This window comes from Trichechus manatus, unplaced genomic scaffold (assembly GCF_000243295.1).
Source record: "Trichechus manatus latirostris isolate Lorelei unplaced genomic scaffold, TriManLat1.0 scaffold00015, whole genome shotgun sequence".
Taxonomy (NCBI): Eukaryota; Metazoa; Chordata; class Mammalia; order Sirenia; family Trichechidae; genus Trichechus; species Trichechus manatus.
The window spans coordinates 25,470,172-25,487,760 of record NW_004443951.1 but is presented as its reverse complement, the minus strand read 5'-3'; the positions used below and the strand labels follow the sequence as shown (position 1 = coordinate 25,487,760).

The following is a 17,589-nucleotide window of genomic DNA, read 5'->3' as shown; positions in this document are numbered from 1 at the left end:
TCTAAAACCAGTATACTCTCTCCTTCCCAAATCTCTAGACCTTGTTCTTTTCAATGTGATCTTTTTCCTACTCTGACTCTACCTCCATTGGGAGTGAATCTTTGATCCTATTTCCCTGGGTGGTGGAAATAGTAAAGCACTCGGCTACTAACTGGAAGGTTGGTGATTCTAACTCACCAGAGGTGCCTCAGAAGAAAGACCTGGTGATCTGCTTCCAAAAGTTCACAGCCACATTGTTGTCTTAAGGTGCCATCCAGTCAGAATGACTCAGAGCAACCCTTTGTGCAACAAAACGAAACACTGCCTGGTCCTGTGCCATCCTCGGAATCGTTGCTATGTTTGAGCCCATTGTTGTGCAGCCACTGTGTCAGTCCATCTCATTGAGGGTCTTCCTCTTTTTCATTGACCCTGTACTTTACTAAGCATGATGTGCTTCTCCAGGGACTAGTCCCTCCTGATAGCGTGTTCTAAGTATGTAAGACAAAGCCTTGCCATTCTCACTTCTAAGGAGCATTCTGGCTGTACTTCTAAGACAGATGTGTTCGTTCTTCTGGCAGCCCGTAGTATATGCGGTATACTTTGCCGACACCATAATTCAGATTCATCAGTTCTTCTTCAGTCTTCCTTATTCATTGTCCGGTTTTTGCATGCATGGGTCAGGCGCACCTTAGTCCTCAAGGTGACGTCTTTGCTGTTTAACGCTTTAAGAGGTCTTTTGCAGCGATTTGCTCAGTGCAGCGCGTCTTTTGATTTCTTGATTGCTGCTTCAGTGGGTGTTGATTGTAGATCTAAGTAAAATGAAATTCTTGACAACTTCAATATTTTCTCCGTTTATCATGATGTTGCTTATTGGCCCAGTGTGAGGATTTTTGTTTCTTTTATGTTGAGGTGTAATCCATACTGTAGACTTTAGTCACAGCCATGAAAACCCTATAAAGTGCAATTCTGCTCTGCAATACATGGATCACCATGGGTTGGAATGGGTTCGATGGCATCTGGGTTTTTTGGTGTTTTGTTTTTTTTTTATTCCCCCAATAGTATTTCTCTGCATTCATCCCTTGTCTTCTCCTTTCTCTGGGCTGTGATCCTAGCATCGTTTTTCCAGAGCACAGGTGAGCCATCTTGGTATCTGTCTTGAGATGGATGGCTTTTGGGAGTCAGTCCTGAAAGAAGCTCCTTAGGCTTCTCATAGAAATTGCAGAGTTTTAAAGACCTGTATTACCTCTGTCTCTGTACTTGAAGGACATGTGTTGAGGTCTTTTTCACACAATTCCACCCTCTCTGGTCCCTCTCTCAGATTCTGTTTCCACACATATAATTAGTCTTTCAGAATCTACATTCTTACTTTCATCCAGGCACCTTTCTATTTACATAACCAAGAATCCTGCTCTCTTCATTGCCTTGGATGATAATTTTATATATTCCTCGGCTTCTTATTCATCGCCTTCTGTTGTTTTGTTAAAAAAAGTGTTTTTATTAAAAATTGAGTAGATATGAAAGAATTTTTCTAAAATATATGTAAGGCATAAAGATTCACAATTCAATTAATACCACCTAGTTAAGACAAGGAAAATTCCGTTTACTGCTAAAGCTTCTGTATGCCCTTCACTGACTCCATCTTTTCTTCTTCACCAGAGTTAATCTCTGCCTTGAATCAGTGTCTATTATTTCCTTGCTTTTCTTTATAATTTTACCAGTTTTTATTCTTAAATAATACGTTTATTTTTTTTTTTTACATGTTTTTGAACTCTGTATAAATGGAGCCATACAGTATTTATTATGTGACTGCTTTTTTTTTTTGGTTAACATGTTCCTGAGAGTTATACATGTGGTGCATGCAGCACAGTATTCCCTTGAATGAATATGCTGCCAAATGAATGTAGTGTAATTTGTCTATTTTATTATTGGTAGGCATTTGGTTTGTTTCCAGTTTTTGTATTACAAACACTGGTGATGTGAGCATTCTTTTTTTTAAATTGTGCTTTAAGTGAAAGTTTACAGTTCAAGTTAGTTTGATGTGAACATTCTTGAACATGTCTCTTGGTACACACATGCTAAAGAGTTTCACCAGAGGATGTACTGGGAGTGGAATTGCTGGGTCACACCTTCAGCCTTAATAGGTAATGCCAAATTTGTTCCCAACTGCCAGCAATGTAGAATTGCAGTTGTTCTTAGTCCTTGCCAACACTTGATTTTGTTAGATTTAAGTTTTTTTTTCTGCCAAATTAGGTAGGCATGAAGTAGTATCTTGCTATTTAAATTTGTATTTCCCTAGTTACTAGTGAGGTTGAGTATCTTTTTGCGTATTTATTGGCCATTCAGGTTTCCCCGTTGAAGTTCCTATTTAAGCATTATGCCCATTTTCTCTTTAGTCGTCTTAAAAAAAAATTTTTTTTTTAGATTGGACTTCAGATGCACAAAATTGGGTTAATCATTATCCTTGGTTATAATCATCATTGGTTCCTATCTAACCTTCCTTTTTAAAAAGTTTATTTTGTTTATTTATTCATTTAAATATTTGAATAATGCAACGAAACACTCATATTCCCACAACCCTAATCACTCTTCTAAATTTTGTGTTTATCATCATTTTTTTATAAAATAAGTTTATCATATGCATAACGTCTAAGAGGATAAAATACCTTGGAATAAATCTAACCAGGGACGTGAAGGATTTAAACAATGAAAACTATAAAACACTGTTGAAAGAGATTAAAGAAGACTTAAGTAAATGGAAATATGTTCCATGTTCATGGATTGGAAGACTTAATATTGTTAAGATATCAGTACTACCCAAAGAGATCTATAGATTCTACACAATCCTGATCAAAATTCCAATAGTCTTCTTTACAGAAATAGAAAAACCAATTCTCAACTTTGTAAGAAACAGCAAGAGGCCCCGAATAGCTAAAGCAGTGTTGAAAGAGAAGAACAAAATAGGAGGACTCACACTTCCTGATTTTAAAATATACTATACAGCTACAGTAATCAAAACAGCCTGGTACTATTGTAACAATAGACATATAGACCAATGTGATAGAATCGAGAGTCCAGAAATAAACCCACACATCTTTGGTCAACTGATTTTTGACAAGGGTGGTAAGTCCGTTCAGTGGGGAAAGAAGAGGTTCTTCAATAAATAGTGCTGAGAAAATTGGATTTCCACATGCAGAAAAATGAAACAGTCCGTGCCTCACACCATACATAAAAACAAATTCAGAATGGATTAAGGACCTAAATGTACAAACTAAAACCATAAAATTCTTAGAAGAAAAAGCAGGGACAACATTGTCAGGCCTAGCTCTTAACAATGGATTATCTAGTAACAAAAACACAAGCAGCAAAAGACAAAGTAAATAAATGGGACCTCATAAAAATTAAAAACTTTTGTTCATTGAAAGACTTTACCAAAAAAGTGAGTAGACAAACTACCGACTGGAAGAATAGCTTCGGAAACCATATATCTGACAAGAACCTAATAACCAAAATACATATAAAACTTTGACAACTTAACAACAAAAAAACAAATAACCCAGTCATAAAATGGGCAAAGGACTTGAATAGACATTTCACCAAAGAGGACATACAGATGGCCACCAAACACATGAAAAGATGCTCAGCATCATTAGCCATCAGAGAGATGCAAGTCAAAACCACAGTGAGATACAGTTTCACTCCCACTAGGATGGCTAAGATTTAAAAAAAAAAAAAAACCAGAAACCAACAAATGTTGGCGAGGATGTGGGGAAATTGGAACCATTGCTGGTGATAATGCAAAATGGTACAGCCATTGTGGAAAACAGTATGGCAGTTCCTCAAAAAACTAAAACTAGAACTACCATATGACCCAGCAATCCAGCAATTCCACTCCTAGGTATATACCCAAAAGACTTGAAAGCAGGGACACAAACAGAGACTTGTACAGCAGTGTTCATTGCAGCACTGTTCACAATAGCCAAAAGGTGGAAACAACCTAAATGCCCATCAACAGATGAATGGATAAACAAAATGTGGCACATACATACAATGGAATACCATTCAGCCAGTAGGAGAAATGAAGTCTTGATACATGCTACAATATGGATGGAGCTGGAAGACATTATGCTGTGTGAAAAAAGTTAATCACAAAAGGACAAATATTCTATAACCTCACTTACATGAAAAGACAAATGTATAGAGAACAAAGTATATTAGTGGTTACCAGGGGTGGGTGGGCAGGGAAAAGAGGGGGTGGTTAACGGAGATGGAAATATCGCGTTGATTAAGGGTAGGGTTGCACAGCCGATTATTGTAATTTCTGTCAATAAGTTGTACACCTGTAAAAAGTGGAATTGGCAAAAACTGTGATAGATATACCCGCTCCTCACTTATTGACACAGTTAAGTTCCAAAGACCAGGTCATTATGTGAAAATCTGCTTTCTGCGAAAATAGAAGATGACCACATCAGATCACAAAATGGAGGATGACTACATCATTACATAACTGCCAAGTTACATCATTACATAACTGCCAAACCACTGAGAAGCATGGCCCAGCCAAGTTGACATATAACCTTAACGATCACAGCCAGCGTTACTCTTGCCTTGCACCTCAGCATTCATTACTGCCAGATGTACATCATTAATGCACAAAATAGTCAGATAGTAGATTTTTTACTATTGTTATAAATGCAAAATGTCTGATAACAAAATGTCCATAAGTGAGCAGTGGGTATATTTACAACAATAACAAAAAAAAAAAAAAAAGCTGCTGAGGCTGATTATGTACAGCCAAAAACCTCAAGGGTTTTTCCTTCTTGGTTTGAAGTTTTAGGGTCATGGTTTCACGGGATGTCCCAGTTAATTGGCCTAATAACATGCTCAGTCTCTGTTTTACCTCCTAGTTTGATGTGTAGTGCCGGGGGTCTTAAAAGTTCACAAGCGGCCATCCAGTGCACAAAAGTGGATCTCTATTTGCCTGGGACAACAGAGGAAGGAGGAGAGTCAGGAATAGGAGGAGGATATGGGATGTGTGGCTAATTGCCTCTATGAACAACTGCCCCCTTTGCCAAAAGACCAGAAGAACTGGATGGTGCCTAGCTACCATTACTGAACATCTTGATCAAAGATTCTGTAGAAGAATCCTGATGAAAAGGGGAAAATGTAGAATTTCAAATTCTCATGGACTCCAGACTTCTGGAGCCATGAAGGTTGGATGACCCCCTGAAACTGTTGTTCTGAGATCATCTTTAAACCTTAAACCAAAAATAACCACCTGAAGTCTTCTTAAAACCAAACAGTAGCTTAGCTTAACTAGTAAAAAATGTCTGCCTTGAGCATTATGCTGTTTTAAGAACTATCTATACGGGATCAGATTAACAACAGCAACTAGAAAGATTAGATAGGAACCTTAGGGGGCAGTGAATTTTTGTTGATGGCGGAGGAACAACTCAGAAAAGGAGGATGAGAATCATTACAGAACTCGAAGAATGTAATCAAATGTCACTAAATGGTACATGTAGCAACTGTTGAATTGATGTATGTTTTGTTGTGTATATTCTCAACAACAATAAAATAAATAAAATTATATGTAGATATAAAAGTTTATTGTATGTGTTTGTTTTCCTGAACTATATGTAGTATTCATTTACTTGTTTTTGACCAGGATATGTGTAGTCTTCTGGTACTTGCTTTTATTGCACAACATTATATTATTAAGATTACTATGATCTGTCCATCTTTTTGCATATGACTGTAGTTCTTTCATTTTTCTCTGTTGTATAATATTCTGTCATGTCAGTATACTGCAATTTATCCATTCTCCCACGTTGGACATATAATTTGTATTTGGTTTTTTAATGTTATGAGCAAGTACTACTATGAACTTTCTTTTACATGTCTCTTTCTGTATATGTATAACAGGTTTTTTTTTTTTTTGCTATATCTCTAAAAGTGGAAATACTAGATTGTAGCGTGTGTGAATATTAAGCTTTACAAGAGAATGCCAAATTGTTTTTCATGGTGTTTGAGTAAATTTATACTCCCACTAGCAATGTATAGCAGATACCTTGATTTACATCTCTTCCTACGCTTCGTACAAGACTTTACATTTTGCTGACCAAATGGGTGTAAAATGATATATAATTATGGTTTTGATTTCCATTTCGCTAGTGACCAACAAAATTGACCATCTCTCCCTCTCTCCTATAAGCTTATTAGCCATTTGTATTTCTTGTACTGTAAAATGTCTTTTCATTTTATTGCCCATTTTTCTCTTGGGTTGTTTGGTTTTTTTTTTTTTTTTTTTTAAATTAATCTGTAGGAGTTCTTTATATATTCTGGTATGTACATTCAATGTCAGTTGTATTGCTTCTTTTATAAGGTTTATTAGTTTGCTTTTCACATATAGGTCTTTACTATATCTGAAATTGATTGTTTTTAGTATGGTGTGAAGTAGGAATCTACTGTGATTTTTTTTTTTCCCATATGGATACACTATTGTCCCAGCCTATTTATTGAAAAGAGCCGTGGAGGCACAGTGGTTAAAAGCTTGGCTGCTGACCAAAAGGTGGATGGTTTGAATCTACCAGCCGCTCCTTGGAAACCCTGTGGTGCAGTTCTACTCTGTCCTATACTGTCGCTATGAGTCGGAATCGACTTGACAGCAATAGGTGTGGTTTTTAAAATATTTTTTAAATTGAAAACTACATTCTTTTCCCCAATAATCTAAGTGTCAACTCTGTTATATATCAGACATAAATATTTATTCATTCATTCCACAAAGACTTACTGAGCACCTACTTTGTATCAGGCACTATCAGTGGGTTTATTTCTGGGCTGTCTGTTCTGTTCACTTGTTTTGTTTGTTGACCCATATGCCAGTACCACAGTGGCTTAATTATAGTAGTTTTATAGTATGTCTTTTTTTTTTTTTTTTTAAGTTAATATATTTGTTAAAATTATATACGACAGGGCAGAGGCTGAATTGGTGAAGCAGGCATCAGCTGGCACACTCTCCAGATGTTTTTTATTTTTAAGTTTTCATTAAGTGAATACCAGCAGAATAGCCACTGCAACACAAACAGAACAGGTTATAGTATGTCTTGATATCTGGTAGCACAAATCCTCCCACTTTGTTCTTCTAAAACAGCAACTTGGCTCTTTTTCCTTTGTATGTCATACATCATCTTGGGGAGAATTGGCATCTTGAGAATATTAAGTCTTCAAATCCATTAACATGGTATATTTCCATTTATTTAGGTCTTTTTTATTGTTATACAAATATTTATAACAAAACATTTGCCATTTCAACGTTTTTTACATGTACAATTCAGCAACATTAATTATGTTCATCATGTTGTGCGATCACTATCCCTTTCCAAATTTTTCCATCACCCTTAACAGAAACTCAGTGCCCTGTAGGCAGTGACTTCCCTTTCCCCCCTCATAACCACTAATAAACTTTAGTCTGTATGTGTTTGTCAGTCCTAGATATTTCATATGAGTGAAATCATATAATATTTGTTCTTCTGTGTCTGACTTATTTCACTTAGCATGATGTTTTCAAGGTTTATCCATGTTGAAGCATGTATCAGGACTTCGTTTCCCTTTTTGACTGAGTAATATTCCAATGTATGTATATACTACATTTTGTTTATCCATTCATCTGTTGATGGACACTTGGGTTGTTTCTATCATTTGGCCCTTGTGAATAGTGCTGCAATGAACATCGGTGTATGTCTTGGTCATCTAGTACTGCTGTAACAGAAATAACCACAAGTGGATGGCTTCAACAAAGAGAAATTTATTCTCTCACAGTCCAGTAGGCTACAAGTCCAAATTCAGGGTATCAACTCCAGAGGAAGGCTTTCTCCTCTCTGTTGGCTCTGGAGGAAGGTCCTTGTCATCAGTCTTCCCTTGGTCTGGGAGCCTCTCAGCACAGGAACCTCAGGTCCAAAGGACACGCTGTGCTCCCAGCACTGCTTTCTTGGTGGTATAAGGTCCCCATGTCTCTCTGCTCGATTCTCTCTTTATATCTTGAAAGAGACGCTTAAGACACTACCTAATCTTGTAGACCTCATCAATATAACTGCTGCTAATCCATTTTATTACATCATAGTGATAGCATTTACAACACATAGGGAAATCACATCAGAAGATAAAATGGTAGGCAATCATACAATACTGGGAATCATGACCTAGCCCTAAGTTGACAGATATTTTTGGGGGACACAATTCAATCCATGATGGTGTACAACTATATGTTTGTGTTCTTTAGGGTATATACTTAGAAGTGGAATTGCTGGATCATATGGTAATTCTATGTTTAACTTTTTGAGGAACCACCAAATTATTTTCCATTACACCAGCAATGGATGAGGGTTCTAATTTCTTCATCTTTGCCAATATTTGTTTTCCATTTTTCTGATCATAGCCATCCTAGTGGGGGTGAAAGAGTATCTCGTTGTAGTTTTGATTTGCATCTTCCCAATGACTAATGAGGAGTTTCTGGGTGGCGTAAAGTTTGTACTAAGCTACTAACCAAAAAGTTGGCGGTTCTGACCCAACCAGAGGCACCTCAGAAGAAAGGCCTGGTGATCTGCTTCCACAAGGTGACAGCTTTGAAAAGCTTATGGAACACAGTTCCACTCTGCAGCATATGGGGTTGCCATGAGTCAGAATCAACTCAGTGGCAACTGGTTAATGACTAATGATGTTGAGCATCTTTTCATGTGCTTGTTAGCCATTTGCATATCTTCTTTGGAGAAATGTCTGTTCAAGTTCTTTGCCCATTTTTTTTAATTGGATTGTTTGATTTTAGTTGCTAAATTTTAGGAGTGTTTATATATTCTGAATATTAAACCCTTATCTGATACATGGTTTCCAGAAATTTTCTCCAGTCTGTAGGTTGTCTCTTCACTTTGTTGATAAAGTCCTTTGATGCACAAAAATTTTGAATTCTTACGAATCCAGTTTATCTATTTTGTCTTTTGTTCCTTGTGCTTTTGATGTCATATCTAAGAATCTATTGTCAAAAACTAGATCCTGAAGCATTACCCCTGTGTTTTCTTCTAAGAGTTTTATGGTTTTAGTTCTTATACTTAGGTCCTTGATCCATTTTGAGTTAATTTTTACATGTGACATAAAGTTTGAGTCCAGCTTCATTCTTTTGCGTTCGGAAATCTAGTTGTCGTGTATTTAGATCTTTTTTAACATCTCACAGAAAGATTTTCTCTAGCTTCTTTATTGTAAAATATAACACATGTGTAAAAAAGTGCATAAAACAGATGCCCAGTTTAACAGATTGATATAAAGTAAACATTTCTGTAAACACCAACTAGTTCAAGAAGTAGAACATTGATAGTAGTTCAGAAACCTCCATATGCCCCTTCTTGATCACAACTTCCTTCCTTTCCCCCGAGATAACCAGAATCTGACTTTTCTGGTAATTGCTTCCTTGTGCTTCATCATAATTTAACTACTTAAATATGCATCTGTGGGGTAAAGAATTCAGTTTTACCCAAAGTGAAGTGGGCTTTGTCCTTGGTTCCTTAGAAATAACCCTTTGAGTAATTGCGGTGCTTTGGTCTGGGACTTCCGGGCCACACCTGGAGATTTGTGCTGGTGAGTGGGGACCGGCCAGACCAGAGAAGACACACCTGGGAGGCTGATATTAGCTAGCCTCAGGTGGCATGATTTAGCCTCTCATGCAGGACTGGCCAATAAAACTCAGAACATGAAGGCTTAGAGAGCTTCCTGGTTGGTAAAAGACATCCATGTGTCTGAGAGGGTAGCTTGTCCTTTGGGACATGGAAGCTCTGCATTGGGAACCTCCCAAACTTTGCCCGTGTGATGACCCTGGGAGTTGGATTCTTTTGCTGTAATAAATCTATACATGTAAGTATAATACTGTTTGTGAGTTCCGTGAGTTGTTCCAGCAAATTATTGAGCCCAAAGGAGAAGGGGGAGCCAGCAGGTGAAAATGAGGGTTTTGTGTGGACTCCCAAACTTGCAGCTGGCATCTGCCTATTTGGCAGTCTAAAGGATGGTGTCCTTTTAAAATGTGAGATCTGCCCTAGCTCCAGGTGGCTAGTAGAGTCAGAGAATTTGTGCTATCTATGAAGCATCCCTAAACAATATAGCTTAATTTTGTTGAACTTGATATAAATGGATTTATATAGTGGTATGCATTATATGTGTGTAGCTGTAGCTTGTTCATATTAATTGCTATGTAGTATTTTATTGTAGGATATACCACAATTTACTCATCCTACTATTGATGGGTATTTGAGATTTTATAATTTTCTCCATAAAGGTCATACTTGTCTTTCATTAGATAGTTTTCCAAGTACTTGATTTTTTATGCTATTGTAAATTGTATCTTTTTAAAATTTTATTTTTTAGTTGTTTACTGGTATAGAGAAATGTAATGCAATTCTCTTTAATTTGAACATGTCTAAAGTCTCTGTAGGTTTTATTCTGCTATTTGTTGTTTCTGTCGGCTCTTACTCCTGGTGCCTTGTTTCCTTGTGTGGTTTATAATTTTTGACTGTGAGATCATATTTCTTGGGACTTTGAGGCCTGATATGAAGTTGGGTTATTACAGCAAGATTTGCTTTTACTTTGTGAAAGATGTGGCTTTGGGCCAGTCTGTGTCCTTCAGAGATTTGGGATAAGGGACTAATTTCAGTTAGTAGAAAGAGCATGAGCAAATGTGGGAAGTTCTGTAGGTCTTGCTGAGGAAGAGTTCAGTTTGTTTGGAGTATTTTATTCATGGAAGAAGGCATGGGGAATTAGATTGGAAAAGGACTTGGTGAAGTTCCTTGATTGCCATGTCAAGGAATTTAGAAATCTTTTCTTTTGTAAATGGGGAGCCATTGAATGTTTTAGAGCAGGGCATTGCGTTTTAAAAATATTTGTGACACCAGTATGGAAGATGGATTAGAAGAGGATAAACCAGACTCGTTACCAAACCCGTTGCCACTGAGTTGATTCTGACTCGTAGCAACACTATAGGACAGTGTAGAACTGCCCCATAGGGTTTCCAAGGCTGTAATCTTTTCGGAAGCAGACTGCCACGTGTTTCTCCTGTGGAGCAGCCGGTGGGTTCGAACTGCCAACCTTTCGGTTAGCAGCTGAATGCTTCAACCACTGCGCCACCAGGGCTCCTAGAATAGGATAAGGCTGGGTATGGGGCAGAGTAGAACTGCCCTGTAGACTTTCCAAGGAGCAGCTGGTGGATTTGAACTACCAACCTTTCAGTTAGCAGCCATAGCTCTTAACCACTGTGCCATCATGGCTCCTTAAGGCTGGGTGTAAATGGGACCAATTAGGAGACCAAAAATAACCCAATAATTTATTAAGGCACCAGCTGAGTGCCAGGCACCATGCTAGTTGCTTTGAATAAGACAGACCTGCTGCTGGCCTCCCAGAGTAGATCAAACCAACAGGCAGTTTCTGTGCAGTTTCGTGTACTTGATGATAGGGGAAGTACAGAGTTCTCAGGGGAGCACTTCGGAGAGTTACTTAACTGAGACTCTGGGGTCAAGAACAGCTTTCTGCGGGAATTGACTTTTCAATTGCAACCTAACAGAGTAGAAATTAGCCAAGTGAAAGGGTATGAAGAGAACAGTGTTCGAGGCCATAGCATGTACAAAGGCCTAAAGGTGAGAAAATTCTCTTGGGGAATTGCAAGTAAAACAGTGTGACTGAGCCAAATTCAGCCCCTCAAACATGTTTTGTTTAACCCACAGTTTTTTTGTTTTTTTAATTGTGATAGATATATGTAACAAAACATTTCAACATTCTTCACATGTACAGTTCAGTGACAACTTATCTTCATCATGTTCAACCATCACTCTTCTCCATTCCCATATTTTTCCATCACTCACAAAGTATTTTTAAGAACTTAATGTTAGTGGCCAACCTTTGGAAAAATAATGAAATTTGATCCCAAGAAACTGCATTTCTGGCTCTAATAAAGTTAAAAAGAATCTAGCAACGTTGAGCTCAAAGTCCCCCATGGCAGTAATCAGCTAGAGCTGTGTGAACGCTGTTCTCTACCTACCAGTTTTGTTTAAGCACCAGGTTAGTTAAAGTGCCTGGCCCTTATAAGTGCTTTGAATTTGGTGTTCCCTGTGCTAGAGCATAAAATATTTAAGGGGATGCTAGAAAGACGAGCAGGGACCAGATTATTCTGATTTTCTAAGCCAGGCCAAAGAATTCAGACTTGATCTTGTGGAGAAATGAAGCCTTTGAAGAGTTTTTAGAAACATTTTAGAAAGATTACTGTGGCTAAGGATTAAGAATGGATCCACAATGGTTAATATCGAGGCTGGGACACCAGTTAGGATATCATTGCCACAATCTAAGCCAGAAGTGTGGCGGCCTGGGGACAGAAGTGGACGTGTTTGAGAGAAACATTGGAGATAATTTCAAGAAAAGTTGAATGTAGTGAATGAGGAGAGGGAGGAATCAAGGGTAATACTCAGGTTTCTGTCTTGAGCAACTGGGTAGATGGTAGTGAAAATAGGAAACATGGGGAAAAGGAGAAATAAGGGGTGGATGCAATCAAGATTACCCATTACCCGTTGCAGTCGAGTCGATTCTGACTCATAGTGAGCCTATAGGACAGAATAGAACTGCCCTGTAGGGTTTCCAAGGAGCAGCTGGTGGATTTGAACTGCTGATCTTTTGGTTAGCATCCAAGCTCTTAACCACTGCGCCACCAGGGCTACTATGCAATCAAGATTATAGAAGTATAATGAAGGGACTGGCAACGGATTGAAATAGGAAAACATGAAAGGGTGGAGTTAAAGATGACACAGGTGGATGTTGGAATCATTGATAGAAATAGTAACAGAGGAGCCTGAGAGAGTTAAGGTAACACTTGTTGAATCCAGTTGAATTTGAAATGGTTCTAGGATTTGTGGGTGGAGCTGGTTGAGAAACCATTGGAACTGTAATCTGGAGCTCAGAACAGAGATCAAGATGGAGTTAAGGGTTTGGGCAGTCTAGAGGAGATAGCTAAAGCGAAGCTTTGATGAGATTGCCAAGAGGGAGAGGGTAACGGGGTTGATATAGTAAAAAGAAGTTGGTATTTAGAGTCAAGTCATGGATCTTTCACTTACGGGTGTTTTTGTTAAGACAGTATCCCTCTTTCAGTCTTATATTCCTCATTCAATTAAGTGGGAATCAAAATAGTGCCGAGAGCCAGACCTCTAGGTTTCTATTCCAGTTTATTAGCTGTGTAACCTTGGGCAAATTACTTAGCTTCTGTCTGCCACAGTTTCCTCACTGCAAAGTGAGGCTAATAATGTATGAACTTTGAAAGGTTTTTGTGAGGATGATGAGATAGCATATAAAATGCCTGGAACAGTGCCTGGCACAGAGTAAGCACTCAATAAATGTTAACCGTGTATATGAAAATGCTTTATAAAGTATGTTGTTGTTGTTAGTTGTCTTTTGAGTTGGTTCCGACTCATGGCGACCTCATACAACAGAACAAAATGTTTCCTAGTCCTGCGCCATCTTCATGATTGTCGGTACAGTCGTTGGTATGCTCGAGTCCATTGTTGTGGCCACCGTGTATTTTGAGTGCCTTCCAACCTAGGGGGCTCATCTTCTAGCACTGTATTGACAATATTCTATTGTGATCCACAGGGTTTTCACTGGTTTACTTTTGGAAATAAATCACTAGGCCTTTCTTCCTAGTCTGTCTTAGTCTGGAAGCTCCACTGAAACCGTCTACCATGGATGACTCTGTTGATATCTGAAATACCAGTAGCATAGCTTCCATCATCATAGCAAGACACAAGCCACCGTAGTATGACAAACAGATGGGTGGTGGTTATAAAGTATAAAGTATTGATAATCAGAGAAAAGGGTTATTTTTTTAAGATGACCTACATTTAAAGGATGGGAGGAAAAGTTGAATTAAAGAAAAAAAGAGGGAATGAGGAGTAGGAATGTTAGGCTGACCGGGAAATTACCATGCCAAGGAAGTTTTAGTGGGGAGAATGTGATTAATCAGGATTGTTGATGTGATAATTTATAAAGGATTTCCCATCTATTTCAATTGTCAATAATAAGTTACAGTTTTTAAATGCTTTACAATTTAAAAAGTGATTAAACAATTTCATCTAATCTCACAACTTCCCTGTGAGATAGATATGGTTATCCCTCTTTAGTAAACGAGGAAATTGAGGCCCAAGAGATAATGACTTGCCCAAGCAACAGAGCTTGAGCTGCAGTTCAGGTATTCTGATACCAAATATCCTTTGATAATCTTGTTTTCCTAGATGGTAATTTCCTTGAGGCCTAAATCTGATCAGTTATTTCTTTCTATCCTTTACAGCACCTAGCTCAGTGCTGGGCAGAAAATAAGTGTTCAAAATAGACTGAGTGAAGACTGGCAGTAGTTAAGAATAACATGCCCTTTCTCCCCTCTGCCCTCTAGCGCCCTCACAAAGCCAATGCTGAGGAGATGACCAAGTACCACAGTGATGACTACATTAAATTCTTGCGCTCCATCCGCCCAGACAACATGTCCGAGTACAGCAAGCAGATGCAAAGATGTAAGTCCGTTCTGCTACCTCCCTATTCTCACGGCCTCATTTGGATCTCTGCTCAGTCGGAGAGGCCCACCCTGCCATCCCTTGTACTTCCCCTTCAACTGACACCTGATTTCCTCTGCCTTTCATAGGTGTCAAAGTGATTCTTTTTTCTCAAGTCTGGTTTTCCTTCTTTCCTGATTATAAAGAGCAGGGGTTGGAATTTTTCCAATTAAGTTCACAACACTATCCCAAGAATACTGTAATTGTTGTCAAGGAAGAAGCACTGACCCGGGAGGCAGAGAGCGGAGATGTATGTCACAGCTCTGCTTTTAACTGATTGAGCAAGTCACTTCCCCGCAGATTTTTCTTTTGTGAGTATTGAGAATTTAGAGTCCACTTGGACAGACTAGAAATGATGTAGTCTTTGGGATGAGGTGATTCTACCCCTGCCCCTGGGACTGAAACTCCAGAACAGGTCCCATCTCAGAAACCACACTCAGTTTGTAGGAATTGTGGGGATTATTTTAGCTGTGGAAGAATTTTTGTTCACATTTGGGAAGAAACTATCATACTTGACTTCTCCCTTGTGTTATTTTAGAAATTATCTCTTAGCGTATAAGACCTTGTGCATAAAACATCTGTAACAGCATTGTCTGGAAGAGATTTTGATTAGTTTATACAGCCTAACTTGAAAATATCAGGAAACCTGTGGCAGCTGTTTATTGATACTGGCCAAGGTCTGATTCTCAAGGCAGAAAGTTATTTTTTTGTTATAATAACTGTGCAGTTGTAACAGTGGCAGAACCATGGAGACCTTCCTTGAAGTTACTGCATTAAGTTGCTTTGCCACCCACAACTCCAGGAGCTGCTGCTCTCTCTGGGTGAGATGTTTTCTCTCTGAACTGGCACGGTCTTTTTTTCCTTCCATGTTGTGGCACACTCATTCTTTTGCTCTAGATGGCTTTTGGGCTTCCATACCCATTTAGGCCAGGAATCAGGCTCTGCTCTCAGCGGAGAGGGCTCTCATTAGAGAAGCAGCTTGGTATTGCAGCAGGAAAGTGAGCTTTGGTGTCTTGGTTTGAATTCCCCAGCTCTGCCATTTAGCTGTGTGATCTTAAGGAAGTCTGCTAGCTTCTCTGAGCCTCGTCTTCTCTTCTTTAAAAGGGAGACAATAGTACCTATTTCACAGTGGGGGGTTAGGAGGATAATTCAGATAATGTATGTACAAAGCACCTACCCTCAATGAATAGTAACCTCTGCTATCATGACTTACTATTTTTGTTATTTGCAAATCTGTCAAGGCAGACAAAGTATTAGGCCCTTAGGAGTAGTATACAGGTTTGGCTCCTAGTTTGCTCCAGTTTTCCTGAAACCAGCATTCTAAAGTTGTGCATAAAAAAATTAGGTCTGAAATTTTCTTTTATTGGAGATAGGGGTAGGAAGGATGAGGCTCTCTCTAAGGACTTCAAGGCACTTTATTAACTTGATTCAAAGAGTTATAGAGAGAGCAGGCAAGGACATCAGATGTCACTTAATACAGTGCTTTATAACTTGGGGGAGGGATCTGCAGAAACAGTAATGGGAAAATAAGAGCTCTTTTTAAAAATATTTACTGTCACCTAAGTTAGGAAGCTATACCTGTGATAAGACTAAGTTAGATTTCCTTGCTCTTGGCTGGAATTTAATAAACTCTTTGTGGTCACTTTGGGAATTGTGATAAGCAATTCTGACCGAGCATTTAATTAGTGAAAATGGAAGCATGAATAAATGTAATTTTGGGTGTAGATAATCTATGAAAACATGGGCTCATGATGGAAACATGATAGTAGGGATTTATAGTGGTAAAAAGTTTGAGAAGTTCTCCTCCGTTTTGTAGGTGTATAAAGGGAGATCTGGGGAGGTGAAGTGACTTTTCTAGGATCACACAGCAAGGTGGTGGTAGAATGGAAACTGGAATTCTAGTCTCCTGATTCTGGGCACTGTAGATTACAAAAATGTTAACATTATAAAATATTTCAGACACACACAAAAAGTATGAAAAGTATGAACATCCATGTACTCACTACCCAGCTTAAGAAAATATTACCAGTGCAGATGAAGCCCTTCTGGGAAGCTCTCCTTGATCACATACCCCTTCTTTCCTACTGCCCCCCTCCCATTACCACCACGACCAAGGGGAGCACTGTCCTGAAGTCAGTGGTTAAGCCCATGCATTTCCTTGTGCATTATGCTTTTTACTTACTGCCTTATCCACCCCTCCTCCTCCATCTCTCATTTCATATCGCTCCCTTTCAGTGGAAAGCCAGCTTAAGAATGAGAAAAGAGGGGAAGCCCACAGAAAAGTCCTCCCTAGCCTCACAGATTAGCCCAAGTAAGGGTCTGCTCTCTCATTTTTCCCTTTATCTATTTCTAACCCATAGCTTGTTGTGCTGGGAACAAATGAGCTTGCTGTATGGGCCACATAATGGCTTGGGGCCTGAAGGAAAATATTTTTTCTCATGTCTAAAACACCTATTCCCTCCCATGGGGGCTCCACATCCCAAATGGTAGTTGAGTCAAAGCTTTGGAAACCCAGGCATGCCAAACGCACTGAAGGAGGAAGCAGCCAGAGGGGAAGATCAGTTGCCAATGGCTAAATAGCCTGGCCCCAGGGACCAAAGTTCTTATTGACACAGCCTCCCAGTGTTTACCCCAGAAGTCAGGGAGAGAGCCACTCACTGCTCACTCCCTTATGTGGGCCATGCTTCCTCAGAGTACCTGTCTTGGCAGGGCACCCTTTAAGTGTAGGGCAATGCCAGAATTGGTAGCTCTTGTGGTTAAAGCAAGCTTTTGGGTTTCAGCTGTATCTCAAGAAGTTACCACCACTATGTAAGCTAGGCTGTCCTAAAGCCCCTCATACCAGGGCTTCTCCTTGCTCTACTTTGGGAACCTCTGTTGACAACAGCAGGGTGTTATGGGAAGACTGAGGCAAGAGAATAAGGATCAAGCCCCACTCCTGCCTCTGACTTCCTGTGTATCATTGATGTCTTAGCAGCTTCCTTTTCTGTGAGACCTG

The 17,589-nt window shown here is 39.0% G+C and overlaps 1 protein-coding gene across 1 annotated transcript in view; it reads left to right on the top strand.

Annotated features, from left to right (window-relative positions):
- HDAC1 (histone deacetylase 1) overlaps window positions 1-17,589 on the top strand; it is a 36,978-nt gene that overhangs the window by 10,870 nt on the left and 8,519 nt on the right. The window contains exon 3 of the mRNA XM_004371999.2: window positions 14,438-14,555. Within this exon, the coding sequence (XP_004372056.1) occupies window positions 14,438-14,555 (118 nt within the window). The remainder of the gene's footprint in view (window positions 1-14,437; window positions 14,556-17,589) is intronic.